At 36.9% G+C, this 18,815-nt stretch overlaps 3 protein-coding genes across 7 annotated transcripts; 1 reads left to right on the forward strand and 2 right to left on the reverse strand.

Annotated features, from left to right (window-relative positions):
• Nucleotides 1-49: 49 nt before the first annotated feature.
• Nucleotides 50-2,982, forward strand: tnnt2d (troponin T2d, cardiac). Its single transcript, XM_043228039.1, has 12 exons — nt 50-170; nt 293-339; nt 503-510; nt 767-791; nt 867-924; nt 1,017-1,133; nt 1,334-1,411; nt 1,712-1,825; nt 1,901-2,013; nt 2,336-2,426; nt 2,626-2,663; nt 2,769-2,982. The coding sequence occupies exons 2-12, from the start codon at nt 302-304 to the stop codon at nt 2,812-2,814; spliced, it is 726 nt and encodes a 241-aa protein (XP_043083974.1). The 5' UTR covers nt 50-170; nt 293-301; the 3' UTR covers nt 2,815-2,982.
• Nucleotides 2,983-3,489: 507 nt separating this feature from the next.
• On the reverse strand, nt 3,490-13,416 carry dnm1l (dynamin 1-like). Of its 4 annotated transcripts, XM_043228035.1 has the most exons (20): nt 13,186-13,416; nt 11,497-11,641; nt 11,116-11,151; nt 10,536-10,582; nt 9,304-9,375; nt 8,554-8,640; nt 8,301-8,463; nt 8,015-8,135; nt 7,780-7,911; nt 7,485-7,691; nt 6,833-6,953; nt 6,508-6,663; nt 5,985-6,074; nt 5,801-5,893; nt 5,652-5,705; nt 5,392-5,463; nt 4,870-5,028; nt 4,643-4,752; nt 4,409-4,568; nt 3,490-3,879 (listed from the first exon to the last, which is right to left on the reverse strand). In XM_043228035.1, the coding sequence occupies exons 1-20, from the start codon at nt 13,285-13,287 to the stop codon at nt 3,823-3,825; spliced, it is 2,184 nt and encodes a 727-aa protein (XP_043083970.1). In that variant the 5' UTR covers nt 13,288-13,416; the 3' UTR covers nt 3,490-3,822. The 4 variants fall into 4 exon arrangements, with proteins under 4 accessions (XP_043083970.1, XP_043083971.1, XP_043083972.1 ...); XM_043228036.1 differs by lacking the exon at nt 11,116-11,151; XM_043228037.1 differs by lacking the exon at nt 5,392-5,463.
• Nucleotides 13,417-14,147: 731 nt separating this feature from the next.
• Nucleotides 14,148-18,809, reverse strand: dnajb9a (DnaJ heat shock protein family (Hsp40) member B9a). Of its 2 annotated transcripts, none has more exons than XM_043227626.1 (3): nt 18,788-18,809; nt 16,740-16,961; nt 14,148-16,440 (listed from the first exon to the last, which is right to left on the reverse strand). In XM_043227626.1, the coding sequence occupies exons 1-3, from the start codon at nt 18,789-18,791 to the stop codon at nt 16,004-16,006; spliced, it is 663 nt and encodes a 220-aa protein (XP_043083561.1). In that variant the 5' UTR covers nt 18,792-18,809; the 3' UTR covers nt 14,148-16,003. The 2 variants fall into 2 exon arrangements, with proteins under 2 accessions (XP_043083561.1, XP_043083562.1); XM_043227627.1 differs by lacking the exon at nt 18,788-18,809 and adding an exon at nt 17,628-17,709.
• Nucleotides 18,810-18,815: the final 6 nt, after the last annotated feature.

The following is an 18,815-nucleotide window of genomic DNA, read 5'->3' on the forward strand; positions in this document are numbered from 1 at the left end:
GCATCTGACAGTCTAACAATAGACGAAGGCTTTCAGCGCACGCCAATGAGAGGCCATGGTGATCACGTGGTGTGTTAGTATGTTAGCCTTGAGACTGAGGCCCGCTGCTCTAACACTGCGCTCTAAAAGAGAGCGGCTCCTGAGCTCTCCGAGATCCACACACAGCCCAGGTGAGAGCTATCTATTCCTACAAAATCCCTGTCTTGTAGGAATAATGAACAGGATGTGCAATGGCAATGGTGTTGCATTCAACAATGATTGTAATGTATGCTGCAATTCATCTTTGATGTAGTTTATAGTCATGTCTGACACAGAAGATGTGATGGATGAGGGAGTTCAGTGAGTAACAGTCTTATATCATTTATCTGCATGATTTATTATGATAAAAATGCATTATATTTGCATGCATTATAAAATAATGCATTATAAAATATGCATTATATATATATTTTCACTTACAAATCTGTCTTTTTGTTTGTGTTTTGTCTCATTTTAAAAAAAGGGAGGAAGGTATCGTATATATTTTAATATTATAAATTAACATTCATCTTTTTTGTTATTTATTATAATGCCAATGGCTATTTACATTTGCATTGGCACATAATTGTTTGCACCAAGTATAATTATTTTTCGAGCAAAATTTGTAAAAAAAAAATGCATTTGGCAATTTAATTATGCCGATGCTAATTATTATTTTAATCCTATTTTTTGAATCTTTAATTGTTACTGTTCTATTCACTTGCAACACCTCTTTCTCCAATTACAGTAGATGACTCAAAGTCCAAACCAAAGTAAGTTCCTATCGTTATATCATTATATAGCCAGCTAAAACTTTTTTTTTTAATGGCTCAATCTTTTATTTTCAGATATCTATCAAATATCCAAGCACCAAAAATTCCAGAAGGGGAAAAAGTAGATTTTGATGTAAGTAGGAGATTTTATTTTCTCATTAAACACACACCTCATGTTTAGATCACTCGTAATCTGCATCATTTGTGTGTGTATGTGTGTGGCAGGACATCCAAAAAAAGCGTCAAGAGAAGGATTTAACAGAACTACAGTCCCTTATAGAGGCTCATTTCCTCCAGAGACAGAAAGATGAAGAGGAACTCATTGCCCTGGTCAACAGAATTGTGAGTGCTTCCTCATAAATGTTGTATATTGCCGGTATAAGTGTCTTGGGTTTGTACAGCTCTGTAGACAGGAATTCTTATAAGTATAAGTTTTGTTAAAGATGAAAGTCGAAAGTAGTCATTTTAGGGTTTTTTTTCAACATCAACGTCTTCCTGCAAGAGGTACAACTCATATGTAAATAGCCTATGTGTTTGAACAGGAGAAGAGGCGAGCTGAGAGAGCCGATCAGCAGCGAGTGAGAGCAGAGAGAGAGAAAGAGCGCCAGGCCAGACTCGCCGTGAGTTCCTGTCACATTCTGACTGTCTACGCCTGCCATCTTCTGCTCAGACGCCTGCTAAACTACACCAGCTGCCTACTGGAACCAATGACACCAAACTAGTCCCAGATTTACACCTTTACCCTACCTTTGTCGAGGATGTTAACAAACTCCTTGTATATTCAAACAAACGCATTTTACATTCTACTGGGTCATTTCTACAAAACTGTAAATTTAACTGAATCTTCGCTCAGCTTTAAGTTAAACGATGAACTACAGGCTCAAAAAAGAGATTAAAGATATGATCTGAATTGTTGACAGGAAGAGAGAGAGAGGAAGGAGCAGGAGGAGCAGAGAAAGAAGCACGATGAAGATGCCAAGAAGAAGAAAGCTCTCACTAATATGACCCACCAGTATGGGGGCATACAGCAAAGGGTCAGCGTTAACACGCAAACACTGTAAACATTTAATTATTAGTTTCTTTCATTAATATGGTAATTACTGCTGAAGGGTGAAGGACGCAAAGGTGCCAAGAAACAGACCGAAAGGGAGAAAAAGAAGAAGATCCTGGCTGATCGCCGAAAACCACTGAGCGTTGACCATCTGAGTGATGACAAACTCAAGTAAAAAAGCTTTTTTATATATATATTATTGGGGCTGCGTATAATTTCTAATAATTGGGGTCATTGATATTTGTCCTTGCATTTAAAAATGTTAAAAGTACATCATCCAGCTTACCGTTACAGTAGAACCTGTAGAATGAAAGAAACATGTGCAGTACTCATTGAGTGCAAAGATGAGAGTTATGGTAAAAGAACTACTTTAAAACGCTTCGTTTTTCGAACTTGAACAGCAACTATTGAATGAGGAAGAATGTGAAAACAAGCTGGTGGAACGCCAGAACACGTTCTGTGTGAACCTTACCATTTTTGCCTCCGGTTGCAGGGATAAAGCCAATGAGTTGTGGCAGTGGTTGATGCAGCTGGAAGCAGAAAAGTACGATCTAAACGAGAAACTGAAACGCCAGAAATACGATGTGAGTGATAACCTCCTTCACTTACTTTCATGTTGCTTTTGAGGCGTTATGGAGCTCCTGCCAGACCCAATTTTTGACAGTTTAACAAAATCCAGTTCAGGATTCCAGAACAGCTGGAGTTTGGTCTGAGGTAATTAGGTTGTGTTCATTATCACTGTATCCTGTTAGCACTTAGCTGTCACGTTTCTGTCTCTCGCAGATAAATCAACTCCTTGCCCGCGTCCAGGATCACCAGAGGTATAAATCACAAGCTTGAAATCTCACCAACCAATTTGAGCGTTGCACCATGTTCAGATTTAAGGCCCAAAACTAATTTTAACCTCTTGATTTTCTTTTTCTTAGTGCCAAAGGACGCGGCAAAGGCAAGATGGGAGGAAGGCTGAGATAGACGTCGACAGCACACACGCGAGGAATTTCTGTCTTCCTGCATTAGTTTTGTTGGATGAACATAATAATAATAATAATTCTGATCATACAAACATGCTCTGGCTGTACATTTTTGCTTTGCAGTCTCTTGCTTATTTTTGCCACAAATAAATATTAGCCTTTCCTGTTAGTTTCAGTGTACTCAATTTATGTTATTTTATTTAATCAAATACAAATAGATTTAATCAGTGATTAATTACATCAGCAAAATATTGTATTATTATTATGTAACAGTAAATATATTATTGTTCCAGTACACCATAAAAATCAAACGTTTCCCTCACAATTAGTTAATTTTTAGACCAAAAATGAACAAATAACTCACCTAAAATGCACCTAGTAATATCTGTGTTATTAAAAATGTGTTTCAAATCATATGTTTCAAATCATATGGACTCACTATCAACAGTCTAATAAAAGTGATTTTATTTACATTGAGCATGTCACCCTTATACAGGGGTCACCAAGTTAAAAATCACATGACTACTTAAATGCTTCTCACTTTATCTTGGTAGCCCATGTTCTGCAGCTGTATCTGTAGTTGACCACTATATTGAACAAAAATATTACCGAACGCATCTTCGTAAATGTCCGATGATAGCAAAAGCAGCAAATAAAGTCACGACAAACCCTTTGATTAGTTTGAATCACTACCTTTAATTTAGGCTAGATCAGGGACACACAGTCCTTTAACAGGCCGCACATTATCTGCAGCGTACATGATGTATCTGCTTACATACATGAGAGATCACTGAATGAGACGGTGTGCAGGTGCGATGTGATATGTGCTGTCCTCAGTGTAGTTCAAGAAGAGTCCGTTGAGTACATAAAATTATATTCGATACACACTAACAGACACCAGTGCATTTTTCAAGTTGGCTGTCTGTGAAATCCAGACCGAAGAGAGACGAGGCTGACGCAGACCGCAGGGTTCGAGTGAAGGGGAGAGGGGCTGTACATCAGCAGGGCTTCACCACAGGTGTGTTTCTCGGATCTCGGCGATCACATGACTGGCTTTCTGCAAAGCCTAGGGGTAGAGGAGAGCATAGAATAAAAACATTTATTAAATTAAATGATAACAGTAAGTAATGATAGTAAATTAAGAATGTAATGCTATTATTTAATAACAGATTACTGATAATAAATTGATATGAAATAATAACAAAGCAAAGGATACTCTGCACTACTAACCATTTTTTCCTGATTTTACATGATCACTTTATTATTATTACTACAAATGATATATGCTATTATATAATTATTAAATAATTAATGACATTTAAATAAATACTTAAAACTATTCTTTTATCTTAATGATTATTTATAGCATTAATGCATAACATTTATGTAAAGATTGCATCACAAATCATTTTCACATTAATATGCATATTACTAATTATACACACACTGTAATTATAAAATTAACTAATAGTATGATTAATGTTAATGCAACAACTACATTACATGTACATAAACATGTGTAATAAATAACTACGAACATTTTTACTTTAACATACATTATCTCTAATTATATAGACCATTATTGCTGCGGTTACCTTCAGCATATCAGCAGCCTCGTTGCGGCGCTGGGCCATGTCCTCTGACTCTGTGAGGAGGTCGTCCAGAAGGGCAGGTTTATACAGCTGTCCCACTAACTCGCTCTGTAAGCTGTCCTTCACGTGGTTCACCAGGAAGTGCATCACAGCCTTCGGTACACTGCAGAAAGAGAGAAACAGAATGAGCAATCTGCTTAAAACATTAAAAACTAATTCACCTGGCATGTACTTCACCTGTCCTGGATGTTTTTACGGACAATGAGGAAATACGACTTGATGAGCCTCTCGATGACCTCACAGTCCCTCTGTTCACGAGCAGACAGCTTCCGGGCGACCGGCACGGGCTGGCCAAAGATGGAAGCAAACCAACACTAATTCACTGTGTTTCTCTCAGTGTGTATTTACTCGTTTTAATTCACTTCTGTGGTATAATCAAATTTATTGGTGTTGTACCGACTCACCACATCGAGCAGATTCACTGCGTGCCCCTTCTGAGGGCTGGCGGGAATAGAGCTCTGTAGTTTAGTCTTATCTTCTCCCTGGCCTTCGTCTCCTTTCTTCAGCATGCCTCTCCAGGTCCCCGTTCCTCCTTCCTGCTCCCCCTGAGCTCCTCCAGCCATCTGAAACACACAAACCAGAACACCACAGGACTGAACGCCCACTTTTGATTCGTGCACCTTCCCCATGCAGTTTTACAAATAGTTTTTAGGCTTCAAACTTAACACAAATAAAACGCCAAGTTTGGCCTTTAACTGAAAAGATACAACTGCAAAAAACAGCAGCAGTTGTCCGGGGTATAACAACTCGGCAAACACACAACAGAAGTTTGAGAAGATTCGGATGAGTTAAACCCAAACTGCACAGCAAAAAACGTGATCTGCTGTCAGTTTAGAGGTTAGTGACCATGCAGTCAGGGGGAGCAGTTTGAGTGAGCTGAAAATCAACTCCATGCTTTTCCCCTACACACAGGGGACGCCACACACCTTAGGGCCATCGCCCTCAGCAGGCGACTGCTCGGTGGGCGACACTGACTGCCCACCAGGACCTTTTAAGGACTACAAAGAGAGACAGGAAGAGAAGAGACTAGTCAGCTAGAGAGGAAGGACTAATTCTGGAGACTGGTTTATGAAACAAGCTACTATCTAAACAGGAAAGGAGAATAAAAGAGCATTGCAAAATCGCAGCCTGTCATGTTTTCGTGTCAAATATATAGCAAATATTCCCTGATGATTTAACCTCGTACCTTATCACGAGGTACCGCTGAGGGAAGCTCTCTCATTCGGTTACGCCTCTGCTCCTGTTCCAAAAGACAACAAGAATAGGCCTCACACTGAAATATGTTCTAAACAAATGCAAATCTAAATTTCAAATCTCATTAAAATATCTGTAAACCTCAATGTTGTTGTTCATGAGCCCACAGGCATCTGCAAAGTCTGGGTGTTTGGTGTTGATATAAGCCAACTCTATCGCCACAAGATTGTGAACCTGGAGCACAGCGGAGACACTGATTTAGAGAAGATGGACATAAAAAAAAAAATTGTAAAAAAAAACCCCCAACAACAACAAAAAAACAAACCATCTCATTGGTGACCGGTAGCCTCTTCCTGAGAAGAGAAGTGACCACTTCTACTATGGCATCGTGGAGCTTAGGAAACCTGAGCAACTCCTAGGAGAGGAAACAAACACACACAAAATGTTCAAATAATTCTAACAATTGATATCAACAATTTAAATTGACAGAATTTACTTAAACTTCAAAAACGGACACTCGATGGCAGGTTGGACATTTTTTTTTAATTGTCCAATTAAACAGTTGCTTGCAAAAGCTTTAAGGTCATTGCGAAAAGGGTATGGTCAGTTCGAAATGTTCATCCAAATGTCTGCCACGTTAAAAAAATTAATACAACTTCAAGTTGTGTCAATCATTTTGTGCATTTTTGCTTCAGTAATAATCATTTTGATAGGAAAGGACTATTCAGACTCTGTGTGCCTTTCATCTCAATATAAGCAAATATTGCCTTGGCCGTCACATCACTTTGTGGGGAAAAGGCAAACAACAACATGTACTGTATATGCAGAGCAAGAACTGATCAGTCTACCTGAGTGCTGTAGTTGCTGCAGTGCTGAATGATCCTCTGCATCTCCTCATGCACCAGCTCCACACAGCGCAGACTGGGCTCCTCCAGACGCTTCACCTGCCTCTTCACCAGCAGCTCAAACGACACCTCAGGCACAAACAGAGCAGGACGGGGACCCTGAGGAAACACAACAACTACATTACAAACTACAGAAATATATATGCACCTCACACTATCTAGCTCTACCTGATAATGAAAGGTTCCTCTGCACATGGCAGCTCAATGTAGAGCACAGTCTCTATTTTATAGCCATACAAGCACAGTCTGGACTAAAGTCAAAACCTACCGTAGCGTTCCTAATAGCTGTGAGAACATCTATGGTTGTAAGTCCTCCAAGAGGATCGACTGACTCCAGTGTCCTACCAAACGTCTCGTGAAAAATATAACAAATTCTTGCACCACCACACCTAAAATTTTAGAACAAACAAGTATGGTTAGAACTAATAGTTTGTGGTCAGCAAAAAAAAATTATTTGAAAGAAATCTTTTTTTTTTAAGCAAGGATGCATTAAATTGATCGACTACAAAACTACATTTTGAAATATGGTATAATAAAAAAACATTTTAAAATGTAATAATATTTTACTATTTTGATCAAAGCCACTGAATAAAAAAAAAAAAGGTAATCGCGACTTTTATTCTCACAACTCTGACTTTTTTTCCCCTCAAGCTATAAACTCACAATTCTGAGAAATAAACACAATTGTAAGATATAAACTCGCAATTGAGTGCTATAAAATCTAATTTTGAGAGGAAAAAATACTTATATGTTCTCATACTTATACTTTATTTATTTGGATTTCATAACTCTCAATCTTCTGAAAAATAAATAAATAAATAAATCGCAATAACTTTTTTTTTTTTTTATTACATAGTGGCAAAAACCGGCTTCCGTACAAAGCCCTGATGAGTATGAGACTTGAAGAAAAGGGAACTAACAGTTCAGCGGTCTCAATGTATTTGGCTGTTCCTTCAATAGTGTTGCAGTACTCTGTGGCAAACTTTGTGATGAGCTGCAGCAGAGTAGCGCTCATGTCCTCCACCGGCTCGCCGTAGCTGCTGAGCAGGGACTGATACTGAGCTGCTAAAACATTGATACGTGTCTTCAGCTCTGGTAGACAGTCCCTAATGTGATGCATCAATAACCTAGTGAAAAAAATGAATTTTAATACTTCGAAAAGCAGATATGCGGAGTAAAATTAATGAATGTGATGTTTGAAGCTTAAAGTCTTACCTATTTAATGTTCTGGCGAGATACTTGGTTCCATTTCTGTTGGCGAGGGACGGGTATTTCTTCTGCAGGAAGGCATGCTCATCACGGATGGAGTCTGCCACACTTTTCTTATTATTGATGTCCAGCTGACTCCTGTATTAAACCATAAAAAAGTCATAAAAAAAAAAACAATCCACTTGTGTGTATATATATATATATATATATATATATATATATATATTTTTTTTTTTTTGACCTGTTAACTACTCCAATCAGTCCTAGTTTGACAGGAATGACTCTGCCCATGAGAACATCCATTGCATCAGTCCCAGCATCCATCAGATCTAGTTTAGTCACTACCGCCAGCGTTCTGCGACCTGAAGTAGAAAAGAAAAAAAATTAAATGCTGTGTCTTTAAAAAAAAAAAAAAAAAAATCTGCATCACACAGCTGTGTGGAAAAACATCACATCACACAAACTGAAAGGTCCAAGCGTGTGCAAAAAATGCACAAGCAGACCAAAATAAACGGTAATATGCTGACCGTCTGGATCCACCTCACGGGCCACTTTCAGAGCTTCAGAGGTGGCCATGTCCGTGTTCGCTGCAGTGACAGCTAAAATGATGCAGTTGGGATTGCTGATGTATTTTAAGATCAGCTCGCGGATCTGCAGCTCGATATCTTTAGGCTGGTCTCCCACCGGGACCTGAACATGAATATATCAGTGTCAGCATCAAAAAAATACTTCATAAAAGGAATATTAAAACAGGCCAAGCTTTGCTGCTGAATAAAACACCTTTGTGATGCCAGGCAGATCCACCAGTGTGAGGTTGACAACGTGTGGTGAGAAGATTTTCAGGTGAATTGGCTCATCACTGATCCCCTGTGAAACAATGACACAACATTCTGCATTTGTCAACAGAAACTGCACTACAGTTCAAACATTTGGGTTTGGTAAAGCTAGTTTTGTTTTTTTTGTCTCTTAAAAGTCATTAAGGCTGCATTTATTTGAGCAAAAACACTGATATTGTAAAATACTGAAGCTGAAGCGTGTGTCTGAGACGTCTCTGGTTTGATGTGGTTGTAAATACGTTCTGCGACTGAATACATGCACTTCTTGTCAAGAGTCTGCGTTAGTGGTGTTAAATAATTTTAACGCATTAAACTGAAAAAATGTGTGACAGCACTAAGTCCTCCAGTCTTCAATGTCCCATGATCCTTAAGAAATCATTCTAATATAGATTTGTAGTATTTTCAAGTATTATCAATGTTTCATATATTTGTAGAAATTGTGATGCATTTTTCTATATTTCAAAAAGTTGAAAAGAACAGCGTTTATTTTAAAATTTTATTTATTTTATTTTATTATAAAATTATGGCAATAGTTAACTTCACTATTAACTTTGACTTTTCCCTTTAAAAAAAATCCTAATTAAAATGGTTGCTTATTAATAGTTAGTAAAGCAATTTTTAAGTTTAGGCACACATTCAGTTTTAAAAAAATAAACCATGATCTGATTTAGTTCGTTTAAGGACTCTTCCTTACCTTGTTGTTGCCAGACACTCTTTCAGTTTCACTCTCAATTTCTTGCCTGATTTCATCAAAATCTGTGTAGATCTAAAAGGCAGTGACACAACATTAACAATCATGATCTCTCACTTCACAAAGACTTACACTTTCATGAAACTAAAGAGAAAAGGATTCAAATTAATGTTACATGAGGCTAACACAAAGCTTGTATCTGGACTCAAGACCACACTGAGAATATCTCCTGTGATCATTTGGACCAACAGGGATTAGGGCTTGTTCTTCTTCATCTGCTCATCATCAACTATAAAACCAGACAAACTCACTGCACTGTTGTTTGTAGCACATAAATGTGTCTGACAGCCAGAGTGATTTAATAAAAAACACTGCAAAGTGTCTCTTTGATGTAACAGCTTTTTTCCCCTGGATTTACTCAAATGTGATGTAAGGTATATAGAGTTGGATGATGCTATTTTAAACATGTCTTGGGACAGTGAGTCTTTTTTTTTTTAAATCACAAAATGTGTTTGTGATATCTGCATCTAACCATTTTCAACTTTTGTATTAAAATATATTCTAAATGACCAAAAACATAGGAACAACTGAAGCCACATGTTCACAAATAAACGCTCTTGGTGGCCTTGCACTCATGGATAAAAGGGATAGTTCACCCAAAAATGTTCTCCCTCATGTTGTCCCAAACCCATAAGACCCTGTGGGTTGTGTTGCTGTCGATGGAGTGTTAGAGAGCTCTCAGATTGTAAATAATATTCATTTGTGTTGTGAAGATGAACAAAGGTCTTACAGATTTGGAAGGACGTGAGGATGAGTAATAAATGACAGAATGTTTATTTTTGGGTGAACTAAATCTGTAAAAGATTAAATATATATGTTCTTAGTGGCCTTACATACATGTCAGGATTAAATTATACGTAGATACTTAAATCTTACATTTAAGATACCTGAAAGAGCATATTTAGAGAGCATCGTATGTTTGCTGAGAGTGACTACAGGTTTGTGACAAATTCCCTAGCATGGAATTAGAATAAACCAAATTCATGTGTATATATGAGATTTAAGTGGAAACTTCTCACTAAAAAAAAAAAAAAAAAAAAAAAAAGTTTACAAATATAAATAATCAATGCATTTAATAAGATTGTTCAGAACGGATGCTTAAAAAAGTTTCACACATGTTTGTTATGAAGCTGTGAATTCTTTGTCTGAATATCTGTTGTACTGCCTTTCTGTACCTTGTTTTTGGTGTGTAGAAATTTCCCCCACTCTTCTCCGTCCACTCCTGTGAGAAACAACATTGACAACGACATTATCAACGACACGTACTGGGCCACATGACCTATAGAAACTTTCGCTTTCTTCTGAGAGTTTACTTTGCTTAGTAAGATTTTGTTCCAAAACAACATTTTTTCAAAAGAACCAGTACAGCAAATGAAACAAAAACTGCTACAAAACAAAGGCCAAGCACAGTGCATTGTGGGTAGCACAGCATACCTAGCTGATTCTAACACACGCTGTCCTAATAAAGACTTGAATCTTCACTACACGGTGACATTCAGATAGCATTTAACGACCGTTAGAGAGTTATTAGTAAGTAAACAGACATTTAGAGGCCCAAATCATTCATACTCACCGCTTTAAACCTGAAAATGAAACTGGATTGTACAATAAATTCTTCAGTCTGGGGTCGTTTAAGCTGAGCCATTGCACTGGCAGCATAACAAAAGCTTATAATCAAATAATGGAAGCGGGATGAGGAAAAACACAAAGCTGTTCAACACAAGCAAAAGGGGCAAGGAACAAGGAAAAGGAGACCTTTGTAAAGGCGCCCATTTTTCCACACATTGGGGTCTGTGTTTAAAGAGAGATGACAGAGGGTTAGCCTGCAGCAATGCCATCTTTACAGGACTCTAGAGTAGCCAAAAACCACACAAATGCAGAGACGCCCATGCTAAAAGCTTCATCTGTGGATTGTTAAAAACTAGATTCTGTTCACATGTTTTATTTAATCTAACAGCACACAGATTCCGATCACTACCTTTTCCTTTCTCTTTTGACTTAGCACCTGACACCACTGCATCGCCGTTGATCGAGCGACCGAATTAGAAACAAAGCGGCACAGAAAAACTTCCTAAATCACACTGCGGGGCATTAATTCATGCTTTTCTGAAATACAAATAGAAAAAAAGCAGATACCGTTCTCCTCGCCGGTCTTTCTTCTGTCCTCGGGGTCTATGTGCACCAGCTGAAGGATGAGAGGCCTGCGGGTCACGATACCCGTCCCGCGGGGCAGGAGGTCTTTGCCAACCAAACTCTCCAGAACTGAACTCTTCCCGCTGCTCTGTGATTGAGATGAACCACAAAGAACAAACAAGTCAGTACGGACTAAACATAAGGCCTAGTCAACATTTAGGCCTAGTTAAGAAAAAAATATAGCTATATAAGTTCAGTTTGCTTGCTTGTACCTTGACAGTTTAACCCTACTGCATAATACTCGAATTTCTGAAGCCTCTAAATGATGAACGCCATCAAAACCTTCGAAATACCTGTTACACACAATCTACTATGTCTTCGGCCATGTGACTGATAGTTGGTACTTTCAGAAAGTAAAAAGCCTGTTTTTGTGAAACGTTTATCTTTAATCATCGTCATACCGCATTGCATTGTGTTTCGCTATCCCCAATAAAAACCCACAGCATCAATTATTAAACCAAGCATTTAAATATCATCTTAAGACATATTATTGGCAGATAAAAGAAAACTTGTATTGTTTTGCATTTTAATAGTGTGCTATACTGTTTTAAATGGTCTTATTACAATCTATCAATATTTTTAGCTATGTAAATAATAAGATTAGCGTCAAATTGCATATTTGCTCGTTTTAGGCTTCTGGTTAAAACGAGCAAATGTGAGCTTCATATTCCCACTATGAGCTATTTTTTTTATTTCATATGTTAGACTTTACAGGGTTAAGACACTTTCTTAGGCATCCAGACAGCCATATCCTCTTAAGCGGCCAATGAAAGTCCCTGCTAAGACTCTTTAAACTTATTATACATTAAGTGTGCGTGTTTGTGTGGCTGACAGCAGAAAACTCCTCTTGTTCATGAGTCAGCCTCTGGTACGCACTGGTTTACTTTCATTAAAGGTCCATATTACAACACTATCAAGTATGCAATGCTTCCACAACGAAATGATGCAGATATCTTGCGTGATGTCAGGATGGTAAACATCGACAATCATGCGTTACCTTACTTCTACTCTGCCCATTTTGTCCTTCAAGTACAGTGAAGTCCTGCAGCTGTCCAGTCCAAACATGCTGCCAGAACTGTCAAGTTCAGACCGACCATGGCGCATCTCTTCGTGTGCTAGCTACTGTACTGAGACCAACACGACCCTAAAACTCACTGTGTGATACTGCTCAAACTGTTAAAACATAAACGCGTTCTTAACAGTAGGGATTTCCAAATAATATCTCTGTGAAGTCAATTAATGAAGCAGGAATGAGGAAACAAGCAAGGACTTTTTGTTAGCACGCTAGTTAGCTGGACAGCGCTGATAACATTATTTGAAAGCTCGCTGCAGATTTGGGTTGCATTGCGTTAATTTTGGGTACATTCAATGCAATAGTCATATAGCTGTCGTTGGCCTTGACATATGTAACGTATATATAATGTCGCAGGAATAAATAAATGTAGCTAATACTAGGCTGCGTTTCAAAACAAGTGAACTGCCTAGCTGGGGGGCTTCACAGGGCGCACTCGAACTTCAGACGCCACGAACTTTGGCGCCCAAAAATGCTGTCTAGGTAGGTACCTCACTAGGTTTTTGGACACTGCCATAGACCTGCTTCGATCTGAATGGAACCAGCAACTAAAACATTACCTGCGTTCCCACCACTGCAATCTGAGGCAGCTGGATAATATCCGCCCCGACTGTGTTAAAAACATCCTGGAGTTTGTTAATGACAGGAATAAGAGCCTCCATCGCGTTGATGATCTCTTCGCCTGTCAAAATGAATGAGCTAAGGCGAATACCCCGGCTAAACACGGCACAAAGTCATCCAATGTCCCTGACAGTGGCACCGCGAACCAACCCGGCCGCGGAAAAACTGAACACCGGTGCATAATGGGACTTGTAGTTTTACATGAGACAACAGCTGTTGACCCACTTTTGAATTTTCTGGAAATGAACTACATTTCCAAGCATTGTTCTGAGTGAATGCGCCAAGGCAACCGTAACTATGAGGCGCAACAAAAATATTTTGGAGCTTTAGGAAAACGTGTTTTTTGTGAGGTAGCGCTGAACATCGTTCAAGTCGCAATATTACATAAATTATGACACACGTCGACACGTGGTGTTATTAATATAGTTATCTGAGCAACTATACGTCATTGCGTTTTAAATGTACGCACCCCAAAATAAATGTTTTACTAACTTTAACATTTTTATTAATATTAAAATTTAAATAAAATTATTCTAAATAAAATTACATAAAAAAACCCATTTTATTAAATATATAAATAATAAATATACACAGTACTCACACATATACTGTATTTATGCAAACAAAAACTTTTATTTTGGATGTGATTATTCACGATTAATCATTTGATGACACCAATGTTTGTGTATGTGTTAGACTATTTCAAACTTCCTCAATAAGAATAATTGTATAATGTACTTTGTCTTGTTCTATATGCGATATATTCCATTTCAGCATCTACATGTTTATTTTACAATCAAAGTGTTGTCAATTTAAGTTTACTGAGGATACTAAAATGCTTCCATATAATGAACTATTTGTGTTTTATGTGAAAAACCTAAAGAAAAGACCATCAAACCCATAGTTTTCAACACTATTTATTGTTAACCCAAGTATACGTACATCTGGGTTTAAACAGCCTATTTCAGATTTATTTTTCATCCATAGGATTACAATGAAGAAAGTGCCAGATGAGTCTACCGAGACTCATTTCATAACAACTATGTCAGCGGGTAACAGTGAAAACGACACGAGAGCTGCCTTTAAATATTGCACACAGGATTATTCAACAAAACAGGTCACAGGTGAAGTCATACAAGAACACAGCTGGGTTATACATTGTATTTACAAAAAAAAAAAAAAAAAAAAAAAAAAAAAAAAACATTCTCAGGCAAATGCTAAGTTGGTACATTCCCCTCGCCTTATTTTAGGGGTAACACTGCCATATAAAAAACAACTCATGTAACAGCGTTTTTTTTACAAACATACAAAATGTTCAGCCAAAATACACTTTGGCTCAGAGAACAATGTCAGACTTGTTGTACGTTCCTAAAACAAAAGCTGTTTACAAACCCAACCGGGTGACCAACGTCCATGACAAAAACTGAGACCTAGTTTCTCTCAGCCATGCAAACTATAATACAGACGAGGTCATGAAAGTGCTCCAATCTGATTACATTAAACTCAGTCTACCACAACGAGTGGGAAAGGCACCTCTCTATCTAACAGAGTTTGAAAGAAACTACTTGTATATAATGAACTATATTATTCACAGCAATGCAGCAAACATTTGTTTAGCATCACATACAAATAATAGACCAGTTCATGAAGATGTGAATCCCAAAGATTCATACGCACAACACAAAACATGCAACCTTGGATTGACAAAATAATGGAAGAGCTAAATTATCCGTCTGATGCTTTCGGCAAATTGTGATTCAGGAATTAAGTGTATTTGTTCTTTCAGTACAGTAGGGGATTTCAGTAGCTAACTATGCATCTTTTTGTGCATAGAACTTGTTTCATGATCAATAAAGTGCAATTTAAACAAATGCACACTAATAGTAGAGGGTCATCGAATATACTTTGTTATTTGTAATTTAAGAACATTTATTTTTTTAATTTAGTGCTGCTAAGACGACAACCAACCCAACAAACGCCCCAAAAATACACTCTTAAGCTATTAAAGGAATGGTTCACTCACATAAATGAAAATATGCTGAAGATACATATTTTTGCAATGAATGACTACCGCTTGAAAGAAGGTTGAAAAGCTGATAAATAGCCCACAACACAACTCCAATTCAACAGTTAATGTCTTGTGAATTGAAATGCTGTATTTTCTGTGAAAAACAAATCCATCAAAAAGACGTTTTAACTTCAAACTGTTAGTTCCAGCTAAAATACGAGTCCTCCGTTCATAAAACTAACTTTTCCTATGAAAAAGTAATCTGGTCTCCATTAGAAGAGAAATATGCACAGATCAAGCACAGTTTACAAGAGAAAACAGTCCAATATACTTCACTTTACAAGACATTAATTGAAGTTGGAGTAGTGTGGATTATTGTGATGTCTTTATCTGCTTTTTGGACTCTCATTCTGACGGCACCCATTCGCTGCAGAGGATCCATTGGTGAGCAAGTGATGTAATGCTAATTTTCTCCAATTTTGTTTCGATGAAGAACCAAACACATCAGCATCTTCGATGGGCGAGTACATTTTCAGAAAATGTTCGTTTTGGGGTGTACTATTCCTTTAAGAGGCTACTATCTGACATAGCGTTAAATAGAAGTCTTAATCAAACCAATGAAACCTCATCATCATCATAAATAACAGATCAGTCAAGTGTAAAATCAAACCCCACTTATCACAGCAGCAAATCAAGAACTCCATTTAAATCAGGCATAAAATAAAAAGTGTGATGGTCCAGTCTGATGTTCAGGAGGATGAGGTACAATCAGTGTACGTGGTGACCATGTTTCCTCTTCGCTGGGTCACAGTTCTGCAGTGCTGTTTGGCTGTGCCCTGAAACCTGCTCTCTGTCCTTTTTATGTGTCGGTCGAATGTAAACATCTTCTCCATGTCTTCAAACATGTCCTCAAAGACTCCGGTATCAAAATTACCTTGGAAGTGTCTCTTATGGCGGTTGTGCGCTTGCTGGTGGGCCCTGAAGTGCTCGTCAAAGTGCCGTTTTGGACGGGCATTCCTGTTTTGGCTATAGATGTCAAAGTCTCTGAACATGTCGTCAAAGTTAAAATCAAAAGAATGACGAAAACGCTGCCCTCCTCCTTTGTTCATGTCTTCATTGCTGAATGCGTTGTATCCTGATTGGTCGTACTCCCGCCGTCTTTTGTCATCCGATAGCGTTTCGTATGCTGCCGAATGAGTTTAAAAACATATGCATTACAGAGTGAACGATTTGTGGAATTTTTACTTTTGATGTTTATTTTTTTTGTCTGCATTTATTAGGACAAAAATAAAGTAACTTACATATTACTTATTATTATCTATTTTAATATATTTTTAAATATAATAGAAGAATAATGTGACACCGAAGACTGGAGTAATGAAAATTCAGGAAAATGCAGCCACTGGGAACATAAGCGACAAAGTTACAAAAACATTAACAATTTTAATTAGTACAAAGTTTTGACAGGTAGCGTATATAACCCACCTTCTGCAATCTCTCGAAATCTGGTTTCCGCATCGGGGCTCTTGTTCTTGTCAGGGTGATATTTCATGGCAAGCTTGTGAAAAGCCTTCTTGATCTGACGTTCGGAAGCATCTTTTGGCACACCGAGGATGTCATAGTAGTCCTTTTTGGCCAGTATGAGCTCTGTTATCATCAAAATGCACACTGCGACCATCAGTGTTGACTGTGCCGTGGCCATGCTGGCTGTTTGATAATAGGATGGAAGAGAGAGCAGGACTTTGTGAGATAAGCTTGTCTAAATGCCAAACTAATACATGGATAAGATCTAAACCTCTTAATAATAATTACTGCAATGTAATAGAAAGAATATGTGCATATACATAAATATAAGCAAATTAATGATGCACCACGCCCCCTTTGCAGATTTTAAAATTACAATATTAAAACAACAAACTACTTATGTATTTAATAACATTGCCTTAAACAGAAGAGAGATTTGTATTATATATATATATATATATATATATATATATATATATATATATATATATATATATATATATATATATATATATATATATATATATATATATATACATATTGTTTAGTGTATGTACAATATTCTATACATGTTTGAGATTTCTTTGAAACCAATGCATGTTCTTTATTTTTTTCATTTATTAAGAATGAGACATTATAAAAAACCCCGCCAATACGCCTTTCATAAGAAAGCAACGAAACCAACTTTGATAACAGTGATGAACTCGACTAGCCCGCTTGCTAGCGTGAGTCTGTCGCATTATCAACAACAGATCTTTAGATAAATTCGCATTATTATAACGTGCTACATTCATTTGAATAAATAATAATACGACTCAAATTTCACCGTATTTTAAAGCTTGTACTCACTCTCTTTGACAGCACCGTTAAAAATGACCAAAACTGAATGGTGTTTTTAATATTTGGGCAGTACAACACGACTCGCAATTCTATTGGTCCAGCTCTGTACCACGTGATCTGTACAAGATTTTGACACCAGAACGCTCACTGTTGCGTTGTATTTACGCAGAATCTAATGTGTTTCGCGGTAGATGTCTTACTACATGTGGCTAATCAAAGCTTTCCAAACTAATTTCTCATTTCTGTTATTATTTACACACGGTCAACCTGTCGTTTTTCGTATATAGCTACCATAAACAGCTTAAATATCCTTCATTTTAAGATATAAAAACACGCCTCCATTTCGACCCCCAAAATTAGTAATACACAATGGACGGTACCTTATTTTACTAACAAACACAAATCACATGAATGTTTAATATATTATTTAATCTTGATACCTGTATACCAAGTTTGCATTTTTTTTTTTATTATTTCATCAATATTTGCCACAAATTATCTAAGCCTCGGCCTTCCATACTTTTTGACTGAAATAGACTCACGTGGTAAATGTTTTTATTATACAAAAACTTAAAATGTACATTCAAAAATGTAAAGAAAAAAGAAATATAAAAAACACATACATTTTCGTATATTTCTTAATATTGTTTGTATATATTGTGGAACTTCTGCATTTAAAAACAAGCTTATGTTTAACAAGCTTAACAATGTATGTTAACTTTAGCTATTAGAAGTAGTATATTATTTAAATTATATTTCCGATGATAAGGCATTATATAATTAAAAACTTGACAATAAATTTTTAAAAGATGAGCATGGTAGCATTAATAAAAACGTTCTGACCAGAAATGAGCCAATTGAGAAAAAGCACGAAACTATAAAATAATGTTTCTGCATCTGCAATATAAAATATATAATTTTCTTTAATTAATAACATTTAAACGCTACAAATATCCTATTATTTAAATACCACAAATATTATCCCCAAATTGTAACATTTAAATATATTATATTTTACATATTAACTCATTTAAATCGATTAAATAGCACTTTAATTATTAAAAATTAATGTGTGTTTTTTTGTATTAAATCAAATTAAATATTTATGTGGTACTTTCCAGATTTGATCCCCGATATGACAGGCCTAGGACAACAGCTGCAAATCTTACCCATGATGTCATTACGTTTCCCACAATG

The sequence above is a fragment of the Puntigrus tetrazona genome, chromosome 25, assembly GCF_018831695.1.
Source record: "Puntigrus tetrazona isolate hp1 chromosome 25, ASM1883169v1, whole genome shotgun sequence".
In the NCBI taxonomy this organism is placed as follows: Eukaryota; Metazoa; Chordata; class Actinopteri; order Cypriniformes; family Cyprinidae; genus Puntigrus; species Puntigrus tetrazona.